Source organism: Suricata suricatta, chromosome 10, assembly GCF_006229205.1.
Source record: "Suricata suricatta isolate VVHF042 chromosome 10, meerkat_22Aug2017_6uvM2_HiC, whole genome shotgun sequence".
NCBI classification, from domain to species: domain Eukaryota; kingdom Metazoa; phylum Chordata; class Mammalia; order Carnivora; family Herpestidae; genus Suricata; species Suricata suricatta.
Window position 1 is genome coordinate 48,558,677 of NC_043709.1, and position 21,792 is coordinate 48,580,468.

General features: G+C 39.9%; 1 protein-coding gene across 2 annotated transcripts in view; it reads right to left on the bottom strand.

The window, feature by feature from the left end:
- The window catches only part of HELB (DNA helicase B), a 32,003-nt gene extending 16,751 nt beyond the window's left edge, over positions 1-15,252 (bottom strand). Inside the window, exons 1-7 of one of the 2 annotated variants that reach the window (XM_029955313.1) lie at positions 15,005-15,252; positions 13,183-13,599; positions 12,120-12,289; positions 9,183-10,061; positions 5,011-5,188; positions 3,682-3,823; positions 830-984 (exon numbers count right to left, since the gene is read on the bottom strand). In XM_029955313.1, the coding sequence (XP_029811173.1) occupies positions 830-984; positions 3,682-3,823; positions 5,011-5,188; positions 9,183-10,061; positions 12,120-12,289; positions 13,183-13,599; positions 15,005-15,188 (2,125 nt within the window). In that variant the 5' untranslated portion in view covers positions 15,189-15,252. The remainder of the gene's footprint in view (positions 1-829; positions 985-3,681; positions 3,824-5,010; positions 5,189-9,182; positions 10,062-12,119; positions 12,290-13,182; positions 13,600-15,004) is intronic. The other variant, XM_029955314.1, reaches the window with a different exon arrangement.
- Between the last annotated feature and the right edge of the window lie 6,540 nt (positions 15,253-21,792).

The following is a 21,792-nucleotide window of genomic DNA, read 5'->3' on the forward strand; positions in this document are numbered from 1 at the left end:
GAATTAACTTGTAATAGTTCATTTAATGCCTATTATTTACAAAAAACTAACAGGGCCGCAAAAATGACGAACGCCCTCAACCCTCCAAACAGCCCCACAGGCTGTGCCACTATGGTTCCCATTTTACAAACGCTTAAGTGATGTGATGTGCGTCATACATTCAGGGAGAAGAGTCTGAAGCCTGTGCTCTTTTGACTCTGTTATGTTGCCATCCTGACACCTCAATTAGAAGCAATGCTTGTCCATTTTATAAGACACAGAAAGAGCTAGTAGGAATTCCAATTGGCAACAGCTGTACAACCATTATTTCTGGCTCACAAATGTGCCCATGGCCACAAATGTATTCACTTTCCCAACTGTTATACAAGAAAATCTTCATTGATAGGATATGCTTTCTCCTGAATGAACTTGGATTCCTGGGGCTTTGCTTCATTTTATACCAATCATCTATATCCAATTATTCACTCAACAGATATTTACTGAGCCCTTAGTGTGTTATGTGTCAAAAGCTTATTTCATGCCTGTATGTGTGTGTGTGTGTGTGTTTATGTGTGTATTGTTAGTCCTTCCAAATTCTTTCCAGCATAACACATTCTAGATAAGACCTGTTAAGGTAGGTTTGATCACTTATGTTGGGCTAGGAAAGCTTACTTCTTTACAAAATTCTAAGGTACTCTACTTTTGATGATTAACAAATTAATTTTCGGTGCCTAAATTGTTTACTAGCAATATTTATCTTCACCATCAAATAAAACTATAACTCGTCATTTGATAGGTATACTGCAAAACTGAAATCATAACCCTACATCATATAGAAGCTTATACTTACAAGAGTGATGATCACTTTTTGATAACTGAGAACTGGCATCCTCTTCTGGGAGTCGGATAAAAATAAATGTTTTATCTCGTATTGAGACAGGGAAAGTTGGATTATCAGAGATATTCAGCTCTGCATCAAATATTGGAAACTGGCGCCTTGAAATTCTTAAATAAAGACAAAATAGCACACCAAGAACATGAGTATCCAAAAATGTATCTTTGTATATCATCAGCGAGACTGTCGATACTGTAACTAATATCTGCTAAAAGATAATAAATAGGATGAAAAGGCTACCCATATAGGCATTATAAGTAGTAAATGAGTTTTACAATAGGATTAGCAAGACCACTATGTTACATTTACCAATCAATCCCCTACCTCTAGCAAATTACAAGCATTAGAGAAAAATGTCAGGGAATTTACCATTCTGAGAAGCTGACCTGCTTTCCACAGAAGAACTATCCGAGGTGGGTAGCGGCCTCCTTTCACAGGTGAGCAGCACGAGCCATAGTCCGCAGCAGTGGGCTGCCCACGGCCACAGAAGCAGAATGCAGAACTAGGAGGCAAATCTGGGCCCTTGTGGATCCATAGTCCTTTCTATTTAATTACTTTGGACTCTTTGGGGCCTTTTCCAAATGCTCACATCACACTCTTTTTCTCCTTTCTTCTGTGCGTATCATGTACGTGGCCTCATTTTCTCAGTTGAACCAAGTATCTGCATCTATTCCCTCTTCCTTCTTTTGTTCTTTTATTTCCCAAGACTAGCAAATCCTATCAGAAAGCAGAGTCCCTATTCTACAAGCAGGTGCCTTGTCATAACAGCGTCTCTCCTTGGTCATCTGGAAGAAGACAGGCTCCCTGAAAAGACCCAACAGCAACCCGGCTATGAAAGCTAGCGGTACCCTACTGTCACCCTCAACCCGTCCCAGCAGGGTTGAAAGGCAGAAAAGGGATGAAGGCTGCCCTGCGGAAATATCCCAGATATAATTTTGGGGGTGCTGAGAATCACCATGGACTTCCTGTTTTGTTTCTGACCTGGAACATGAAACATAACTTCTATCTCTAAGAGTCCTTCCCTGGTTTCACTGGGATCCCTCTGACATTAGATATTTGGTGATGCTGATGAAGAAGAAATGAAAACAGCACGGTCCAAATGACATCAAAAGGGTTACTAAAAAGAATCCCTAAGTTTCAGATAAAACAGTTCTAAGAAATCTAATGTGCTTTAGATTCTTGCAAGATTTTCAGACTTTTATTTATTTTTTATTTATCTATTTATTTATTTACAATCTGTATGCCTTTACCCCCCACCCTTTTTCTGACCAATCATCTACCAACTTCCATAAAGTGAGGCAGCCTTTAGGTAGGAGCAGAAGGGTTCTAGGAAAAGGGCATTACACATCTAACTGTATTCTTTTGCCTAATGTCTTAATGTGAACCTGCAACATCCTACCCCGTCCCTGTCAATCCTTCCTACAGTCCTATCCAGGCCAGACAGGGGCACTAGAGTAGCAGGTTTCTAAATGGTCTAACTTCTGCTGACATCCAATCAAGAAAATGTTCAGGCAACAAAGCAACGTTTTGTAAAAGTGTCAGTCAAAAACAAAGATAGATTTTGGCCCAAAGAATAAAACGGTCTTAGTATTCTGAGATCCCATTACATCTATTACAGAGGATCCCTCTAAAGGCTTATGAGAAGACTCAGGGAAGAAAAGGATTGTTTTCTCCACTAAGGAGTAAGAGGCCATCGGGACCACCAGGATTCATCAAGGAGTACAATACTGTGTTCCTTTTTTTGGCTTAGGGCTCCCCCTTACAAAAATTGGGAGGTAGGGGCGCCTGGGTGGCTCAGTCGGTTAAGCCTCCAGCTTCGGCTCAGGTCAGATCTCACGTTCGTGGGTTCAAGCCCCGCGTCAGGCTCTGTGCTGACAGCTAGCTCAGAGCCTGGAGCCTGCTTCCAGTTCTGTGTCTCCTTCTCTCTCTGCCCCTCCCCCTCACATGCTCTCTCTCTGTATTAAAAATAAATAAAACATTAAAAAATATATTTAAAAAAAACCAAACAAACAAAAATTGGAGATAGTTCTTCTCCATTCTCCTTTGAACTATAATGAACTCATTTCCAGGTCTCTGTTTCCCTTGGGCTTATTCTAGTCTCTAAGCTTAATGCAACTTTAATTCACATATATACTTTTTAAAGCAGGGAAACACATTTTTTTAAGTTTATTTATTTATTTTGAGAAAGAGTGAGAGAATGCAGTGAAAGGGCAGAGAGAGAAAGAGAGAGAGAGAGAGAGAGAATGAATCCCAAGCAGGTGCCATGAAGTTTATTTATTTACTTTGAAAGAGAGTGAGAGCATGCAGGGAAGGGGCAGAGAGGAAAGGGGGGGGAGGGGGGAGAGGGAGAGAGAGAGAGAGAGAGAGAGAGAGAGAGAGAGAGAGAGAGAGAGAGAGAGAGAGAGAGAGAGAGAGAGAGAGAGAGAGAATGAATCCCAAGCAGACTCCATGCTACCAGCGTAGAGACCAATGCCGGGCTCACACCCATGAACCGTGAGATCATGACCTGAGCAAAAATCAAGAGTCAGTCACTTACCCGACTGAACCACCCAGGTGTCCCAAAACACATTCATTCTTAAATTTCAATAATAATTCAGGCTAGTCAGTAATGAAAAATATGACCTTTGTCTTTCTAACTGTGGGGCAAAATGTATATATCTACCTGAAGGCTAGAACAGGTTCACTAAAAGAGCACAGTGAATGTACTACACTGAATCACCCTACTTCAAACACAAATATGTACTTTCTTTTAACCTTTGATTTCTAATACAAGAGAGAGAAAACACAAAATTTTAGTTATACTGTACCTCGTAGCATTGTTCACAATTAGCTCAGATTCTGCTCTGTGGTTTGTCTTTAGTTCAATAGCACAATTTCTTGACTTAAGAGTCTCAAAAAGATCTCTCAGCAGATTACCAGGTTCAATGCTGGGTAACTGTCTAATATCACCTAAAAGGGGAACAAAATGGATACAGTGGGTTCCAGGTAACGGGAGTCCTGAAGTTTAAAAGCTGTCTTCATTTCTCCCTACTGACAGATGCCATAATTATAAAGACTTGCTCTACAAAAAAACAGCCCTCCAAAATCTTTGTTTAAAGTTACTTAAAAACATGAACTCCTTAAAAATATTTAACAACACCACCAAAGCATTCAAAGCAAACAACGTGAAATATAAAGAAGTGATCACACAATAAGGGAAAATCTGAATGGAACTTCTTTCAGTCGTATAACCCCAGACAAACTGTGTAGGGGCGTATAGTTTAGCCAACATGTAAAGAGAAAAAATAGGCCTTAGATCCTTAGAGATTCAGTATTGAGTCACCTATTCAATCTTGCTCAATGTCCTAGCAGACCTGGAAGAACCTATGGCCTCGAATAAATAAAATAAATACATAAAATACAAAATAAATAAATCCAACGTATTTGATGATAAATTCCAGTAACATAGTGATAATGTTTGGCTCTATTAAAATTCTCTTAAACAACAAAACTTGGAGTTAAAAAAAAACCCTATTTCAGTGGAAACTGGGGAAATGCTTAAGCCATTAACAGAAAATGCTTAAGCCATTAACAGAATCAGCTGCTCAGAACATCCTCAAAGACCTAAGAGAATTATTTATATACAAGTTGGTTCTCACAAGGAGATTGTTTTTTTTCTCCATGAAATCAAATCGTACACTACAGACCAGTGGCACCCAACAGAATCTAACTAAATCTCACCAGAATGGGAAAGGATTTAAGACACTAGTGAGGTCTAATTTGAGTTATTAGCTAAAATTCACTCCTAAATGGTCTGTAATTCAGACTTTGTATTATTCTCAAATGATCCACATCGTTATTTCCTCTGAGTGTGTGACATTTTTACCATTTGAACGGGCATCATTTAGGTGATTAGCAATAACCCCTTACAACTCTCTTTCATTTCGTGGCCCGGCCTACTAATACCCTGGCCCAAATGAAGAGCCAAGCTAATAGAGGGAGTAGTCAGACTGAACTCAGCGTAGCTGCAGTGTAGACTCTGAGAACTGGCTTCCCACCTACAGGGTGGGGATATTAAAGCCATGAAATGGTGAAAGCAACCCACTCACTGCAATGCTCTGGATAAACAATTGGCATTCCAACAATACTTCACTTACCAAGGATTATAAGCTTAGACAGTTTGGAGTGTTCACACAACAACTTTAAAACTGACTTGAAGATCTTGACAGATACCAGACTCCCTTCATCTACAACCAGAACTCTAACAGAAGAAAACTTCCATGGAGTGTTCTTGGCTGGGTTTTTTTTCTCCCAGAAATAGAAACTATAATTGACCTATAAGCAAAGTATGGCATTTTTAAATTCAGGTTATAAATTTTGCAAAACAAAATTTTAACAATAGGTTATTTTAGAAAAAGTTTAAGTTTATCCATTTTTGAAAGAGACAGAGCGTGAGTGGGGGAAGGGTAGAGAGGGAGGGAGAGAGAGAATCCCAAGCAGGCTCCATATCACCAGCACAGAGCCTGACATGGGGCTTGAACCCAAAACTCTTAGAGTGCCTGGGGCTCAGTCAGTTAAGTGTCCAACTCTTGGTTTTGGCTCAGGTCATGATCTCACAGTTTGTAAGTTTGAGCCCCACAATTGGCTCTCTGCTGATGGTGCAGAGCCTGGAGCCTGTTTCAGATTCTATGTCCCCCTCTCTCTCTGCCCTTCCCTCTCTCTCTCTCTCATTCACTCAAAATTAAACAAACATTAAAAAAAATTTAACAAAGTTCTTAAACGGGAAGCAGGGGGATGTAGGTAGAGTCAAATAGGGAAACAGGCTAAAGAAATAGAGAACACAAAAGTTTTAGTGATGGACACACTGAAAATATAGATCAAGTAAATCAAAAAAGAAAAGATCATATAGTTCAAAAAATTACTTCCTGATAAGTACTACATGTGTTTAACAAGCTTTGCCCACAGCACTATTCTACTGCAAAATCTCAACTTTTCTCCGACCCCTCTTGACCAAAGAGAGCTCCCTATTCTTTTCCAACCTTCTCCTGGCCCTCTGAGATGGCCTTGTCTCTTTGACTCGCCTCTTCTCCCCACTGGAATACTCCATTCTAGAAATAAAAGGCTGTCTTCCCAACCTAACTATGAAAATACTTGTAAGCTGTCTTACTTCCTCAACATTTAAATGTTTATTTTATTTATTTTTGAGAGAAAGAGAGAGAGTGAGAGAGAGACAGAGAGAGAGAGAGGAAGACGTAGGATCCAAAGCAGGCTCCGTGCTGTCAGCACAGAGCCCGATGGCAGGGCTCAAACCCATGCTCTGTGAGATCATGACCTGAGCCAAAGTCAGATGCTCAGCTGACTGAGCCACCCAGGCGCCCCTTACTTCCCCAACCAACATTTAAAAAACTACCACCAGGGCTGACAGCTCAGAGTCTGGAGCCTGCTTCAGATTCTTTCTCTCTGCCCCTCTCCAACTCACACTCTGTCTCTGTCTCTCTCTCAAAAATAAACATTAAAAAAAGGTAAAAAAAAAAAAAACAAAAAAAACCCATCACCACCACCAACAAAACAACTAAGAAAACTATTTATTAAAGATGTAATAATATTTACTATTTTAAAAATATAGACAAGGAGAAAATTTTTGGAAAACAAAACCAAATAATATTAAATATTTTGGTATACATCATTCCCTAAATGTTTCTACATTGTAACTATATACAAATATACATAACTATACATATATGTAACTGTGTATATATGTAACTTTATATATGTAACTACATATATGTAACTCTCTATATATACAATACATACATACATGTATATTATATACATACACAGATTTCTTTAAAATGGTATCGTATCTTTATTTAATGTTTCTACTGCAGCTAGATTCAACATATCTATCAAGGAAAAGCCTTCAGGGGTGCCTGGGTGGCTCAGTCAGTTGAGCGTCCAGCTTTGGCTCAGGTCATGATCTCACGTTTCGTGGTTCAAGTCCTGCATCAGGCTCTGTGCTGACAGCTAGCTCAGAGCCTGGAGCCTGCTTCGGATTCTGTGTCTCCCTCTCTCTCTGACCCTCACCTGCTCGCGCTGTCTCTCTCTCTGTCTCTCAATAATAAATAAAAAATTAAAAGAAAAAAAAAGGAAAAGCCTTCATACATTCCACCCGAATGCATCCATTCCCTTCAACAAAACCTTCATTCTCTCAATGGCGGTGTCTCACAATAGAATGTTTGGAATTGCTGCTAATTTGATTTTATGTATTCAATCAGTTATCTTAGAAATGCCTGGTTGACATTTTCTACTATACTTTAAATGCTACCAATTCAATGCAGGACCTACCCATGAGCCTAGATTACTCCCCCAGCCTTACAGCCATGTTCCCTTACGCACTAACTCAAAATGAGATTGCCTGATGAAATACAGGACACCTCACTAAAATTGAATTTCAGATAAACAATAAATGGCATTTTAGTACAAGTATGTTTGATGTAATATTTGGTACATCTTACACTAAAAACTTGTTTTTATTTTTATCTGCTCCACCTGGTAACCCTTGCCCAAGGATGACAAATAAATGTCCTCAGTGTCCCATCTGTGCCTTTCCTATGGCCCTACACTCTCTCCTGCCCCTAAATGTGGTTTCAGAAATAATCTCCCAGCATTTCAAGCAGATATTTAGATACTACCAATTTCATTCTAGATGAAATTTAGAAACAATCCCTCTTTGGCTCTCCTCTTCTAATCCAACGCTTAGACTCATCAGACGTGAAGGTGTAATGGAAAATATCATAAGTGAATCAGAAGACCCTTCCATCAATGAGCTACACTGAACTTCTATAGGACTGTTTTCACCCTTGTGACAAATAAAGGTAATGGACATCATTTCTGTGGTGGCTCATGGCTCTCTGATTCTATATATTCGTCCTTAAAACTGCTTTCTTCATTCCACTCTCTTGCTCAGGAACCTAAATGGCTCCCCAGTAAACCAAGTCCAAGTGTCTTTGTTAGGGCTATAATAAATGCCGAAAGAATACCAAGCAGGGAGGTCAGAAATCTGAATCCAGGGGCTGGTCCACACCTGGTTAAGATCGTGGGCAAGTCATTTAATACCCCCAAATTTCAACAGGCTTTTCTACAAAATGACTCACGTCATGAGTTCATCAAGGATTTAATGAGATGGCAAAATACTTTGCAAATTTTAAAGCTCAAATTCCCAGGCTAAACCAAATTAGATTTCCATTATTTTGCAATACACAGAATTCATTCCAATTGATGCAGTCACCTCAAAACCCATCTACACTGATGATCGTTTTCCTCAATGCCTGAGGAAAGGCCTTCCCCCTAAGTAAAAATGTCCTTCTCCTCACCTGAGGCTCTCTGATCTTTACAGTCCAATTCAATGATTATTTCCTTCAGAAACCTTCTAACAACTAAGCTTGTGGATGTACAAAATGACAGGTCAGAGCTAGAAAAACCTCTTCAGGTCTTTACAAGTTTAAGATTTAGGACTCCTAACTACAGCCAAAGCTATGTTTTTCGAGTTTATGAACTCATCTGCAAATTTTATTATGTGACTGCTTGCCAGGCACTGTTGTGGGCTATGGAGATAAAGAACTAAACTAGATGATCAACGTCTTCCCTTTTATGGAGCTTTGCTGCTCTAAAATAGACTAAAACCTTTCCCTTCCAACACGAATGCTTCTCAAAACAAGGTCTGTGGACAATAACATTTGTACCCAGTCCCAGCACAGTAATGCTAAGTGTCAGAATCCAAAATGACTACATCATGGGGGCGCCTGGGTGGCTCAGTCGGTTAAGCTTCCGGCTTTGGCTCAGGTCATGATCTCATGGTTTGTGGGTTCGAGCCCCGCCTTGGGCTCTGTGCTGACAGCTCGGAGCCTGAAGCCTGCTGATTCTGTGTCTCCCTTTCTCTCTGCCCCTCCCTTGTTCACACTCTGTCTCTCTCTGTCTCAAAAATAAACATTAAAAAAAACTGTTAAAAAAAAACCTGACTACATCATGAAGCATGTAGTTCGGTTTAGCTGCCTTTTGTTTTCATAGTAAGACTTCCTCAGTGAAGGGAGCGGCGTACTGATTTACCGTCCAGCACGGGCGCCCGTCCCACTGCAAACCTGTGACAGTTTACACCGTTCTGAGGGGCACTGACCTAAATGTCCAGCTGCCACGAAGCAGGGATCCGTAAGACGTTCAAGAAACACCTACTGGCTGTCATCAGGAAGAAGTAAAAAAAATAAACTGACTAAACAAAGCTTGTCTTTAAGGCGAATGTTTTACCTGCAGAGCAAAACGTAAAAAGCTTTACCTGACACAGTGTATAAGCGCTAAAGCCAGTCTTCTGTCGCAACAAGCCCGCTGCCTTCCCTGTCGGGGCTGTTAATAACACCTCGACGGCCTTGTCTGCGCTCAGTAGACTTTGCTCGGTAAAGGTAATCCATTCGTCGGGTACATCCTGGTCTCGCTCAAAATCTTCACAAGCCTTTTTCACTTCTTTTTCTTCCAACTGCTCCATATGCTTAAAAAGACGGCTGACAATCGTGGTCTTCCCACTACCGCCTTTCCCGCTTATGACCGTCACAGCATTGGAGCAAATCATTTCCAGCGCGGCTACCTGATCCTGATCCAGCTGGGCCTCACTTATTTCGCCATTGACTTCATGCTCACCACTATTTCCACTGTGGTCACCACCGTCCTGGCTGTCCGGAGCGTCCACAGACGTTTCCACGCTGCTCTCATCAGGTTTTCTCTCGTCCAGTGCATCATCGCCTCTTGAATGCTCCGGTTTTGGAGTGTAAATGGACGCAAGCACCCTTCTGACATCGACACGTAAATGCCACGGGGGCCTCGTCATCAGGTCACAAAGGGAAGAGGCAATGTCCTTCTCAGCCTGGTAAAGGTCATAAAGAAAGATGCAGCCCTTCTCGTAGGTCACCACACCAATATCCTTCAAAAACTTCAGAGACTGCCAAGCTTCCTGGAAAGACATGTGCTCTGACAACTTAGAAGTGAAGTCGGCTTCTTCAACGCACGTGTGCCCTTGTTCTCTACACAGATGCTTCAGTTTAGAATATGTTATTAATGCTTTCTGCTCCAAAGCAGTCATCAATCGGAGAAGAGACTTGCACTGACAAAATGATGCCCAACTCGCCTCACACTGCAAAAGCTTCAATTCTGTATAGGTTATCTGTAAGAAAATAGAGTTCAAGTTGCTTTATAAAAATTATAAATGTCGATGAATCTTATTAGTAATACAGTAAAAAACTAGGTTATGTGTCAATAATCGTTTAAGTCCCAGAAGACGTGTATGTCAAGTAAAGTTGGAGAAAAACAACTCAGTACCTAATACATCCCCAAGTTTTTACTGTCCTGAGATTCAAGATCTGTTTACATTTTTTAATTTAAATTCTATTTTCTCAAAACAACACAAGCAGTTTTGAAAGTCAAATAACACTGTGAAGCTTATCAAAAGACAGGAATCCCGCCTTCCTCTTTCCATGCCTTGTAAAGTCAACACTTCCAACACTTTCAGTTATTTCTTCCAGAATTTACTCCACATTTCCAAGTACTATTTACACTATCCTTTCTTTTTGGTTTTTTTTTTTAATTTTAGATATTTAGTAGGAACTCCCTACGATGGAAAATCTTTCTCTGGGGAAGCTCTCTCGGTACCATCACCTTCACACTTCCTTCTCCCCCTCCCATCTTGGAACAAACATCATAGTATATATTTCGTTAATCAGTTTTGGTTACACTGATGTAAAACAGGATTCACAGCTGAGCAACATGATACACCATGATTCCCTGGACTTCTAGGTCAAACTCTTGTGTATATAAGGACTGCGTCCTTTCTTGGCATGTTTAGGTTTCTATGTGCCTGTCAACAATTCTGCCCCAACTGTACGAAGAGGCATAGAACTTCCTTCACTAAGATCTACTCTACAGGCTCTCCACCAGCTCCATTGTTTTTTCATGGAGACATCCTTCCTGGAACCCTCCATACATCTTATGGGCTGAAATGTGTCCCCCCAAAATTCATATGTTGAAATCCCAAACTCCTTATATTCCAAACTGTGGCCATATTTAGAGATAGGGTCTTTAAAGAGGTAATTCAGTTAAAATGAGGTCACCGGGGTGGGCCCTAATCCAGTATGGCTGGTGTCCCTAGGAGGAGAGGAGATTATAACAGATGGGCACAGAGGAAAGTCCTGAGAGGATACAGAGAGAAGGATCTTCTCACAACCATGTACAAGCTCAGGAGAGAGGACTCAGAAGCCAACCAAGCCAACACTCTGATTTTGGACTTCTAGCCTCCTGAACCATGAGAAAATAAATTTCTACAGTTTGAGCCACCCAGACTGTGGCATGAAGCACAGACATAGAGGGTCGGTGGCCCCAGCAGTCTAAACCTCAGTAATGGTCTTTATTCTTGATGGCAGTTTACACACTGAACAGTGGACTTCAAGTCTCCTTCTCCCTCTTGAGTACCAGAATATGCCCTGTTCTGCCTCTCTTCTCTACTCAATAAATGCAATAATCGAATGTTCCAGAATTTCATTTTGCAAAACATACCGAAACCACCATCATTTTACATAGGGAACAAATTCATTGTTCCAATATTTCTTGAATTGTGGGGGCAAAGGGTTCCAGAAACATCCCTGGAGATCTAAGAATTATCTCAGAATTTTTAAATTGCATTTTCATTTGGAAAACTGCCCATAACCAAGACTTGCCAACATTTAAGGGCCACATTTGGTTCCCAGCCCCACTGAAGCCCCAGTGTGTCACACCTACTTTTGGTCTGTAATGATAAGAACAGAAGTGGGTTCATATGTAAATGATATTATTGTGCCAAATAATGAAAGTTTTCAAAAGTTCAAACAGGAAAGTGAGGGACTGAAATGGACTTGCCAAATTCATAAGAACTTATGTCTTCAATGAGATCTATATTCAAGTTGCAAATGGCCACTTAGTTACCAAAATGTTTCCTATTAAATTATATAATGAAATTATTGACAATTGGAATGTCATCAACTTTGTTACTTTGTTTTCCTTGATAAGTTACTGTATAATAGCTACAGGTATAAGAATTTTATAGTTGGCTCTAACACTAAATGAAAAAAATATTTCAACCCTGAGGTCCACACAAATTTTATTCCTTGGAAAGAGATGCAAAAATTGTCAAGTTTGAGATCCCCCACCCCCCATACAAGATTATTAAATGCTGAGTAAATGTTTTACTTACTTTACTAAATCCAAGTTTCCAGGGATGTGTACCTAATATCTCTTCTATGGCTCCCAATACCTCCTTAGAACCTGAGCTTAGGAGCCGTTTAAAGTGTCGAGGCAGAAGAACTGGAAGGAATTCCATTACTTTTGGAAACTGCAAAGCCGTCATTACACTTATGAATGGAACTACAGGGTGATAGAACAGAACAAATCAAAACATACAAATGAGCTCAGAGAACGACTGATTTGATGGACTTTTCATGCAGCACAACCAGTTTAAGAAGTAGTAATCAAAGAGAGATCAATAAATGTATTTTAACCAGCAAGAAAATTGATTATATTATAATAATTGATTTTGTACTGAGGTGATTTTCACTGTGTTTAACTCCACAATTTATGTTCTTCAAATGCTTAGACAACTACTTCTTGGCCTTCTGTTTCCTTTTGCTTACAATATAATCAGAGTAAAATGTGTGACTCTGTGATATAAAGATAAATCTAAAACTAAGTGTAAAAAATAAGTCGTTCACATATTAACCTTTATAATCATTTTTCTGACTGTAATCATGATTCTTTTGTCATTGAAGTCATTCAATGCTGTACTGCCAAATGTATTTGATATAATTAGGAAATGAAATATTCCACTCATGTGGATGTCCAGATAATAAAAATTATTTTATACCACTTTCGACTAAAAGTTTTCCAAAATGGAATACTCAAGAACATGAGTATCTTTGTCCTCTGCCTTCTTAAACAGAATAATAACTAGGACTGAATACTGACAACTGGACTTCTTCTTAACGATTCAAGGAGATCCCATGGACACAAAAGTTAGAGAGAAAGACGGAATCACAGGTTTAGAGCTGGGGAGGAGCCGAGAGGAGCTTAAAGATCATCTCACCCAACCTCTCCACGTGAAGGATGAGGAGCCTTGAATGAAAGTGACACACCTCAAACGCAATAGAAACACATTTTCAAAAAGAATACTATGCCAAGATACTACAGTGGTGATGTCTTATCCACACTAGTCATTAAGTATTTCCACCACACTAAAACTGGATGATAAAAATCACACCTACTTGTGTTTTCCAGAGGAAGGCACATCTCATTTTCTGGTAGAGACTCTTCCTGTCCATTCTGTCTTGACTTCGACTGTTTTTGATCTTTCCTTTCATTTTCCTTTTGGAAAGTTCTTAATGTTTCCCTAAGATTTTCAAAGTTGAGGTTTTTATAGCTTGATACCGCGTTTACCCATGCTAAAAATTTATGTATCTCATCACTGGAGACATTACAGTCTTTAAGAAACAGGGAACAGATATGTTTTTGATCTGGTGGTGACATATCAGACTGTAAAAAGTAAGATGGAAATCCTTGAACTTGATAGCTCCTCAGTCCCAAAGGTTTCACTTGCACCTTCACTCGCCACCAAGAACCCGTGACTGGAAAACGTCCATACACGTGACATCGCTCTTGAGTGTTTTCATCAGGAATTACAACTTAAAAAAAAGTTAATTTAAGATATTTAAAACCCCCTTTTCAATGTTTTACCAAATCTACCACTCTCTTTAATCCCCCCACAGCACCCTGTACAGGTGTCTATTAAGGAATCCACATTCCACTTACCTTTTTATCTGTCACCCTCTACTACACTGTAAGCTCTCAAGAATAAAAATGTTTCACTTGTCCTTGTATTCCAAGAGCTGAGCATGGTATATGGCAAAAGTCTGCTGTTTCTCTTCTAAAAACAGTCATCTCTGCCATACACTGACCTATGCCAATAATGACCTTCATGCCATTTCTAAACAATGGCATGGCCCTACCACCACAGGACCTCTGCATAAGCTGTACCATCTGTTGCAAATGTTCTCTTCCTTACTGTTTCAACCCCAATTACTAGAGACCTCAGCCTGTCACTTCCTCAAGAAAGCCTTCCCTGTATCTCAAGAATCTGACCTCTCATAGCACTACTTACTATTCCTTCTATACACTAATTACTTCTGTAACTATCTAAAGAATGTTTAATTCACCAAAGGACAGGCCCCATTAAGGGAGAAGTTTCATTATCTTATCTCTCCTGGGTAAACCTGCAACAAACACCACCTTCCTTGGAACAAGATATCCAGTCACTAATACTTTCAGGATAAATGGCTACACCCTCCACAAATACTCGAAAACTTTCTGTTGAAACTTGGTGCTTTAAATTTAAATTAACTCAAATTAAATAATATTTAAAATTCAGCTCCTCAATTGCACAAGCTGCATTTCAAGTTCTTAGAAAGCTACATGTGGCTGGTGGCTATTGTACTGGACAGTGCAAATACTGAACGATGCCATCAGCACAGAAAATTCTACTGGTCTTAGGTTTCCACTAAAATATTATTAAGTATCAGCTGCAATGTACGCATAACAGGTATAATTTATAGCACAGGAAACACACAAGGTAAACACAACCATGGCTACACTATTAACACAAGGTTAATGAATCAACAACGCCTTTGAGGTGTTTCTTGTGTATGTGTGTATATTTTCTAAGTAGCTGAAAAATAAGTGCACATTTTGACTCCAGCAGGATAGGAAAATAATCTGAAATTCTGATTCCGGGTGTGGATACAGGCTGGATATCCAACTGTTTCCTCGACTGTAAGGCTACCTCAAAAAGTTGTGAATATCAAATGGGATAATACACATAGAGCACAAGCTTCACACATCGTATTTCCCCAAATCACTGCTATTATTATCATTATTACTATTAATATTATTATCTTACCCTAAGTAGGATGAAACAGCTAGGTGGTCCTAAAAAAAAATGTTAGCAGCATTGGGCGCCTTACTCAGGATAAGGCCAGAACGGGAAACATTTCATCCTCCAATCCCATCCCCTGGGGCAGGAGGCTTTCTCACCGTGGAGGCGCCCCGGGAGGCTGCCAGCCTTAACGCCCCCACTGCAGAGCTCCTCGGCATCGACAAACACCAGATCTTCACTCTCCTCCGCTTCCTCCTGATAGTCATCGTCTTCCTCCTCCAAGTCCTTGGGTGGGAGCAGAGGTCCCTGAAGTTCCCGCAAGTGCTGGGTCAACCCGGCCATGACGATCCCCCGGGGCCTTTCCCCACATTCCGGAAAACCCGGGAAGCGTACACGGCCATGATCAGCCAATCAGCTCCGCGACGTTCGGGAACGCCCCGACGGCGGCGTGCGCGCGCCCAGGGGGCGGGGCAGCGGCGAAGCTCCGCCCCAGCCTCCCGCGGGAGGCGGGGATCTGACGCGGAGGACTGGGGGCCGGGCGACTGGCGGGGTGAAGAGCGTGGACACCTGTAATCAGACTTGAGTGTCTGCGGGATGGACTGCGTCAGAGGTGGCACTTGCAGAGTCTCTAGCACCTCCAGAGAGAGAAAAGTGAGGGAAGCCCACGTCTAGTGAACCTAGAAAGCCCGGAAAAGCAAACCCTCCCCAGCACCCTAAAACGAAAATCCAGATGTACTTCAGGATCATCGGCCATCACCCAAAGCATAGAACAACGAATTACCTGTCGAGAGATCCGTTTATTCATGACTGCTTGGTCCTCCATTTCCTTAAGGAGTTAAGTTTATATCATCAAAGTCTCTTATTCAAGGTACAGTTCTCTACTCCCCGTTCCATACGCATTGTATCGGTACCTAGGGCAAGGGACTCAAGATTCTCTTTTTCATGCACGTGCCAGGTTATCTATTTCGATGCCCAGACAGGTTTGAAAAACACTGGATTAGATGACATTCAAAGTCTGTTTCATCTTTTCCTCTGTGAGTGCACACTGGTCTCCCGAGCCTCTTTAGCCACTGCTAACAGTGGAGCAAAACCACATCTTCTGGCCAAGAGTGTGGAAGGGGACTAGGGAAAGGAAGCAGAAGGGAAAGCACAGGGACTTCAAAGGGTTTTCTGTAGCCATGGTTCCCTTACGTGGTGGGGATACTATTTGAAAGTCGTACTCTTTGAGGAACACCATATAACATATTATTATCTTACTATTTTTATACTATGTATTACGAAATTATTCTATTAAAAATAAATGTAAAACAACTAAACATGCACTGTTTGCTAAATCCCAAAGCATTTTATGATAGCTTTTAATATACATAATCATCCAGCACCAAAGTTTTAAGAGAAATCTACAGGAGAAAATACTAAAATTGATGTTGCCCTTTGGTACAAATATCTTTTTGTTGCTTTTAGAAAAACTCTCTGTTGCAACTGACAAAACACCAGGTGTTTCCAAGGTTTCCAAGGATCATCTGCGGTGAGGTTGCCTTCCTTGCTTCACAGTCAACAAAGGCTACAGTTTCCACCACAGTATTTAAATCTGGCAGGTCACACCCCTAGTCTCTGTTACAAAATCCAGTGGATACCTTTTTGCCTTTGTCTTACCTCACCTCTCAAGTTTGACACTGGTAACTGTTTTCTTCTTGACCTGTGTTCATTCTCAGGGCTCCTTCCTACCTCTGTAGCCATGTATAGTTTCCTTGGGCCCCTCTACTGCCTTCTTAAGTACTAATATTTCCCAGGGGTCCAACCTAAGCACCTTCTCACTCTGTAACCCTCCCCTCAATCATCTTTCACCTACTGTGTCATCTACACTCAGTGAATCCTAACCTCATCTCCACACCTGTGTAAAACACAGCTTCGTAGATGCCACTTGTGGATGTCCCTCGTTACTTCAGACTCAGCATATCTAAACTGAAAGTTATCTGCTGCCCAAACCTACGTCACTTATGTGTGTACACATAGTATGCTATTGTTACCAACATGATGATGTGGGCACAAGACTCCAGAGGCAAAGCTGCAGTTTATATAACTCAACTGCATTCTTCTAAGTAGCACAGGTGAGGACTCAGGATGGTGGGAACTTTGCTTCTCTACGTGTTGTTTCTTCCTTTTTTAAAAATATTAACAATTCTAGGTTTCTGAGTACCATTTTTACCATTTTTTGCCCAGTAAGCAACAGTACTCCAGTTCGGCTATGCACGAAAATCACTTGGGATGTTTCTAAAAGTGAGATTCCTGAATCTACCCTGAAGGTACGTTTCCACAAACATGGACATGAAGTGAATGACTGTGTATTTATTGTGGTAGCAAATAAGTGGAAACAGCAAAAATGTGTAGAAGAAAGAGACTTACTGAGTAAATCATGGTACATCCATACAATGGAATATTCTGCAGTAACTTTAAATAAGAAAGAGGAAAATCTTTGTAGACTGGTAATGTGTGGTTTTCAAGATATTCTCTTAAATAAGAAAAAGCAAAACCATGCATGTAGCTTTATTTACATGTATGTGGGTATGCCTCTTTAGGGGGGGAAAGAAGGAAGGAGGGAAGATAAGTAAACAGGAAGAGACAGGAGAGGTAAACCCAGAAATTAATGAAAATAGTTACTTACAGGTAGGAAAGAGAGAAGGCAGAGGAAACAGACTGGGAACAAGATCTCTGAGTGTAACTTTTTATAATGGTCTTAACTTCTGCACCATGTGAATATTTCACTTATTCAAAGATAAATAGACCAAAAGCAAACCGAAACTGAACACAAGCAAATGAAGGTGTCTATCAAACATATAATATAACCTTTCAGGGAAAATAATTACTTCACGTTACTTTTGAATACTTTGAATAAATAGTTTCAGTTACTCTGACTATAGACCTTTAATAAGGTATATGCTGAGGACAAAAGATCTACAACGTAATCTTGAACTTCACCACCCACCATGGTTAGTGTTAGTTTTAATAATGTCATGGTAATTTTGAAATTATGTATTATAGGATAAAGCAAATAAGTAAATGTCTTTATGTTTTATCAAATGAAGGTTTTGATGTACATGAAAAGCAAAACATGAAAAACTCCTGCAATATTAAACTTGAATTAGAACTGTCAATATGAGCTTGTATTTATAACTTCTAGTTCTGTCTACTGAAAGGGCTGAAAATAATGTCATCACAGTAACTTTGATCACATCTACCACCCTAAATCTTGGCTTTGGAATACCATTTTCTCATTCAAAGAAATGGAGGCTTCTTCGGGAACAACAGCTGTTTCTACCTCCAAAACAAGGAAAATAGGAAGCACACGTGGGACATCTTGTACCAGGTGGCAAGGAAGTCCTCAAAAACCAATGGGGCTATGATAAAAAGATTCAGGCGCCAGCTTGAAGGAACTTCCACTAGCCAAATTTAGGGAGGTTTGAGAATCAAAAAGAAAACTCACTGCACTTGATTGTAACACACAGTACATAAAAAGTACTTTTGAATAAGTGAAACATTCACATGGCGCAGAAGTTAAGACCAGTATAAAAAGTTACACTCAGAGATGTGTCCATTGTGACACTAAATACAAAAACAAAAGCAAAAACAGAAAACAACTTTTTAAGGAAGAGGGAAAGGGAGAAAAAAGGAAAAGAAGAAAAGAATGCCAGGTGAGAAATTTAAAAAGATATTCTAAAAATATAAAACACCATTTTGCAGTTCCCAATATAATTACTGATTCAAGCAAGTATCACCAAAGGGTAAAAAAAACATTGACTGAAGAATCATGAGAAACCGTGGTTCGATAGTCTCATGGCTATAAGAGATTACAAATTGCAAAGGAGAAAATGTATTTTCACAATGAAGATACTTGTCAGTTACCCCTTGATCAAGTTTTCAAACTTCGCCCCATTAATGAGACAGATGGATGTTGTGTGTCTCATGATATATATGCAATATAATGTACAGAAGATCATCTGTGAAGTATTTTTGCCAAAAACATTTAACCTGTTTTTAATTAAGGCTGCAGACCAACATTATTCAATAAAAATATGTGAACTACATATGTAATTTAAAAATTTCTAATAGCCACGTTAAAAAAAGGAAACAGGTACCATTAATTTTAATGATGCATTTCATTTAATCTAATTTATCCAAAGTATTATTTCAACATAGTAATCAATATAAAAATCACTAATGAAAAATTTATGCACTTTTTTGTGTGCTAACTCTTTGAAATCTGAGGTATATTTTACCCTTACAGCATATCTTATTTCTAGCACCCAGTAGCTACGGGTGCCTCCTGACTACTATATTGGATAGCACATTTCCAGATCTAGTTTCCAACTTGCCTGAAATCCAAGGAACTGAGGTATAAACTAAGTAATGCCATGAGGAAACAGAAAGATCTAAAATAGAAGTCAGAAAACTGTTTCTGTAAAGGGCCAGATAGTAAGTACTTCAGGTTTTGCAAGCCCTATGGTCTCCATCACATAATTCTCCTGCCTCCTCCTCTCTCTTCTTCTCCTCCTCTTTCTCCTCCTTTTCCTTCTTTCTCTTCTTTTTCACAATGCTTTGAAAATGTAAAGGCTTTTCTTAGCTCTAGTGCTGTACAAAAAGGGGCCGTAATATATGCCACTTGACCCAGCACATGTGACATTCTACAAGACAACTGACCTGGATTTTCTGAAAAGCCAGTGTCATGGGGGGAAAGGTAGGAAAGACAAGAGGGATTCTGGGATTGACATAAGGCCAGTCACTGAAGTCAAGAATATGAGGAATGGGCACAAGATGAGGCTAGATAGGTGGGCTGGGTACAGGCGTGCAGTTCCTTGGGAGGCCTTGGTAAAGTTAGTGAGAAGCCACTGAAGGTTTTAAACAATGTAAACATTTTCTCCTGAACTGATGGCTATTCATCTCACATAAATCAAGCTCTCATTTCAGTATCCCCTTGAAATCTATCCTAGGAAATGTTTGTTAAATAAATCAATCTGAATCATGAAGCAAAGAATTTTCAGTGTCTCATTCATACTGCTTCTCATGCGAAGTTTTTTTCCTATGTTATATATACTGCATCTTCTGGCTATTTTGGAAATGTGTTTTAGAAGGCCTGGAGGGGTCAAGGCAGGTAGCACACTATGAAGTTTTCTTTAGTAAAACCTAAACATGTTATTGGGAGAGCAGGGAGGGAATAAGGTTTAGTGACTTGTTTCATGAATGTGATGAAGCTAAGCACGCAGTTAAGGTGTAGTCATGATAATGATGGTGTCACAGTTATACGAAAGCACTTCAGATTAACTTATCCTGATGAGTGTTTGAATAGGCATTTTGTCTGTTTTGTTTGTTAATGTCTGAAAGGAGATGGTAGAATCAAAACAAGAAATGGGTTAGCGGCACCTCAGTGGCTCCATCAGTTGAGTGCCCTCTTTGGCTCAGGGCATGATCTCATGGGTCAGCTTGTGGGTTCAAGCCCCGCATCAAGCTCTGTGCTGACAGCTCATAGCCTGGAGCCTGCTTCGGATTCTGTCTCCGTCTCTTTCTCTCTGTCCCTCCCCTGCTCATACTCTGTCTCTCTCTCTCTCAAATATAAATAAACATTTAAAAAGAAATGGGTTCAATAATAGGATACCAAAAAAGATTGGTAATTACATACAGAGCAGAAATTATTTAAAAATGTGTTCAATTTCATTCAGTCAACAGATATACATACATGTGGCAGGTAGTACTATTGTCACCAGATATCTTGTTCCTCTCTCATCCTTAGCACATAGGACTGTACTTCCCCACCTATTTGAAGTTAGTCATGGCCAACCGACTTGCTTTGGCCAGTGAAATAAGAGCAACATATCACTGCAAGGTGGAAGTATTTAATTGTGGGCGCTCCTCTCTCTATCCCTAACTATTCCTTACCTTGATGACTGTGGGACTGTAAGGTACAACAATGTGCCGTCATATAATGGACAACCGCCCTGGAGAGTTCTATAGAACTGCAGGAAACTTTGAGTCAATGAGAATCCATCTTGACTGTGTTAGCCCACTAAGCTTTATAGAGTTGTTTGTCTTGTCAGCAGAACCTCGCCTATCCTTCCTGACATAAAACTAATCATATACTAGATGGTTGCACTGGTAGGCACAGTGAGAAACATAAGGAAACAAGTATAACCCTTGCAAAAAGTTCTTATAAATTAACTAAGATATGTTTGTTGGCAGTTAATGGGACGAGGGGCTGAAAAACTGTACTAAGGGCTGATTCAGCAGAAGTTTGAATGTGAAAACACTGGTATAACATTGTACAGGAGGAAAATAGATTTAAGGAAGTTTAAAGCCTTACCCACAAAGAGTGGGTATCTAATTCCATAGGTCTCCAACCAGAAATCCAGACCCCTAGTAGTTAAGTAGTGACTGAAAAAAGATAGAAGATAAAAGCCCTTTGGGAGTGCCTAGTTGACTCATATGATGTAATTTAATACATAAAACATGTCTTTATGTTTTTAAATGATATATAAAATGAAAAATTGATATAAATTTTTAAGGTCAAAGAGAAAAGTAATGTCACCTCCGAGGGGACAGGTTGGGTGGTAAATACCACAAGATCCCATGAAGTCTTCATGGCCTCTTCTTTACCACATGGGTGCCTCCTCCGTAGAAATATTGATGTAATTAATTGCCATTGATGTTAAGCTTCTTTTCTCTAAATGTTACAAAGTAATGGCCCCGGTTATCTCAATTATAATTTAATTTAGTCTTTATTATTATGTATGTTTTTACTCACGCTAAAATATGTGAAGGGCTAAATCTGTGCCCTTATATTTCTATTTCAGTATATAAGTTTTTAAGTCCGAGGAGAATATGTTGATAAAATTATTGCTTTCTTAAATAGACTTTCTAGACGCTCCTTTCCTAACATATATGTCGTGATTGAGGT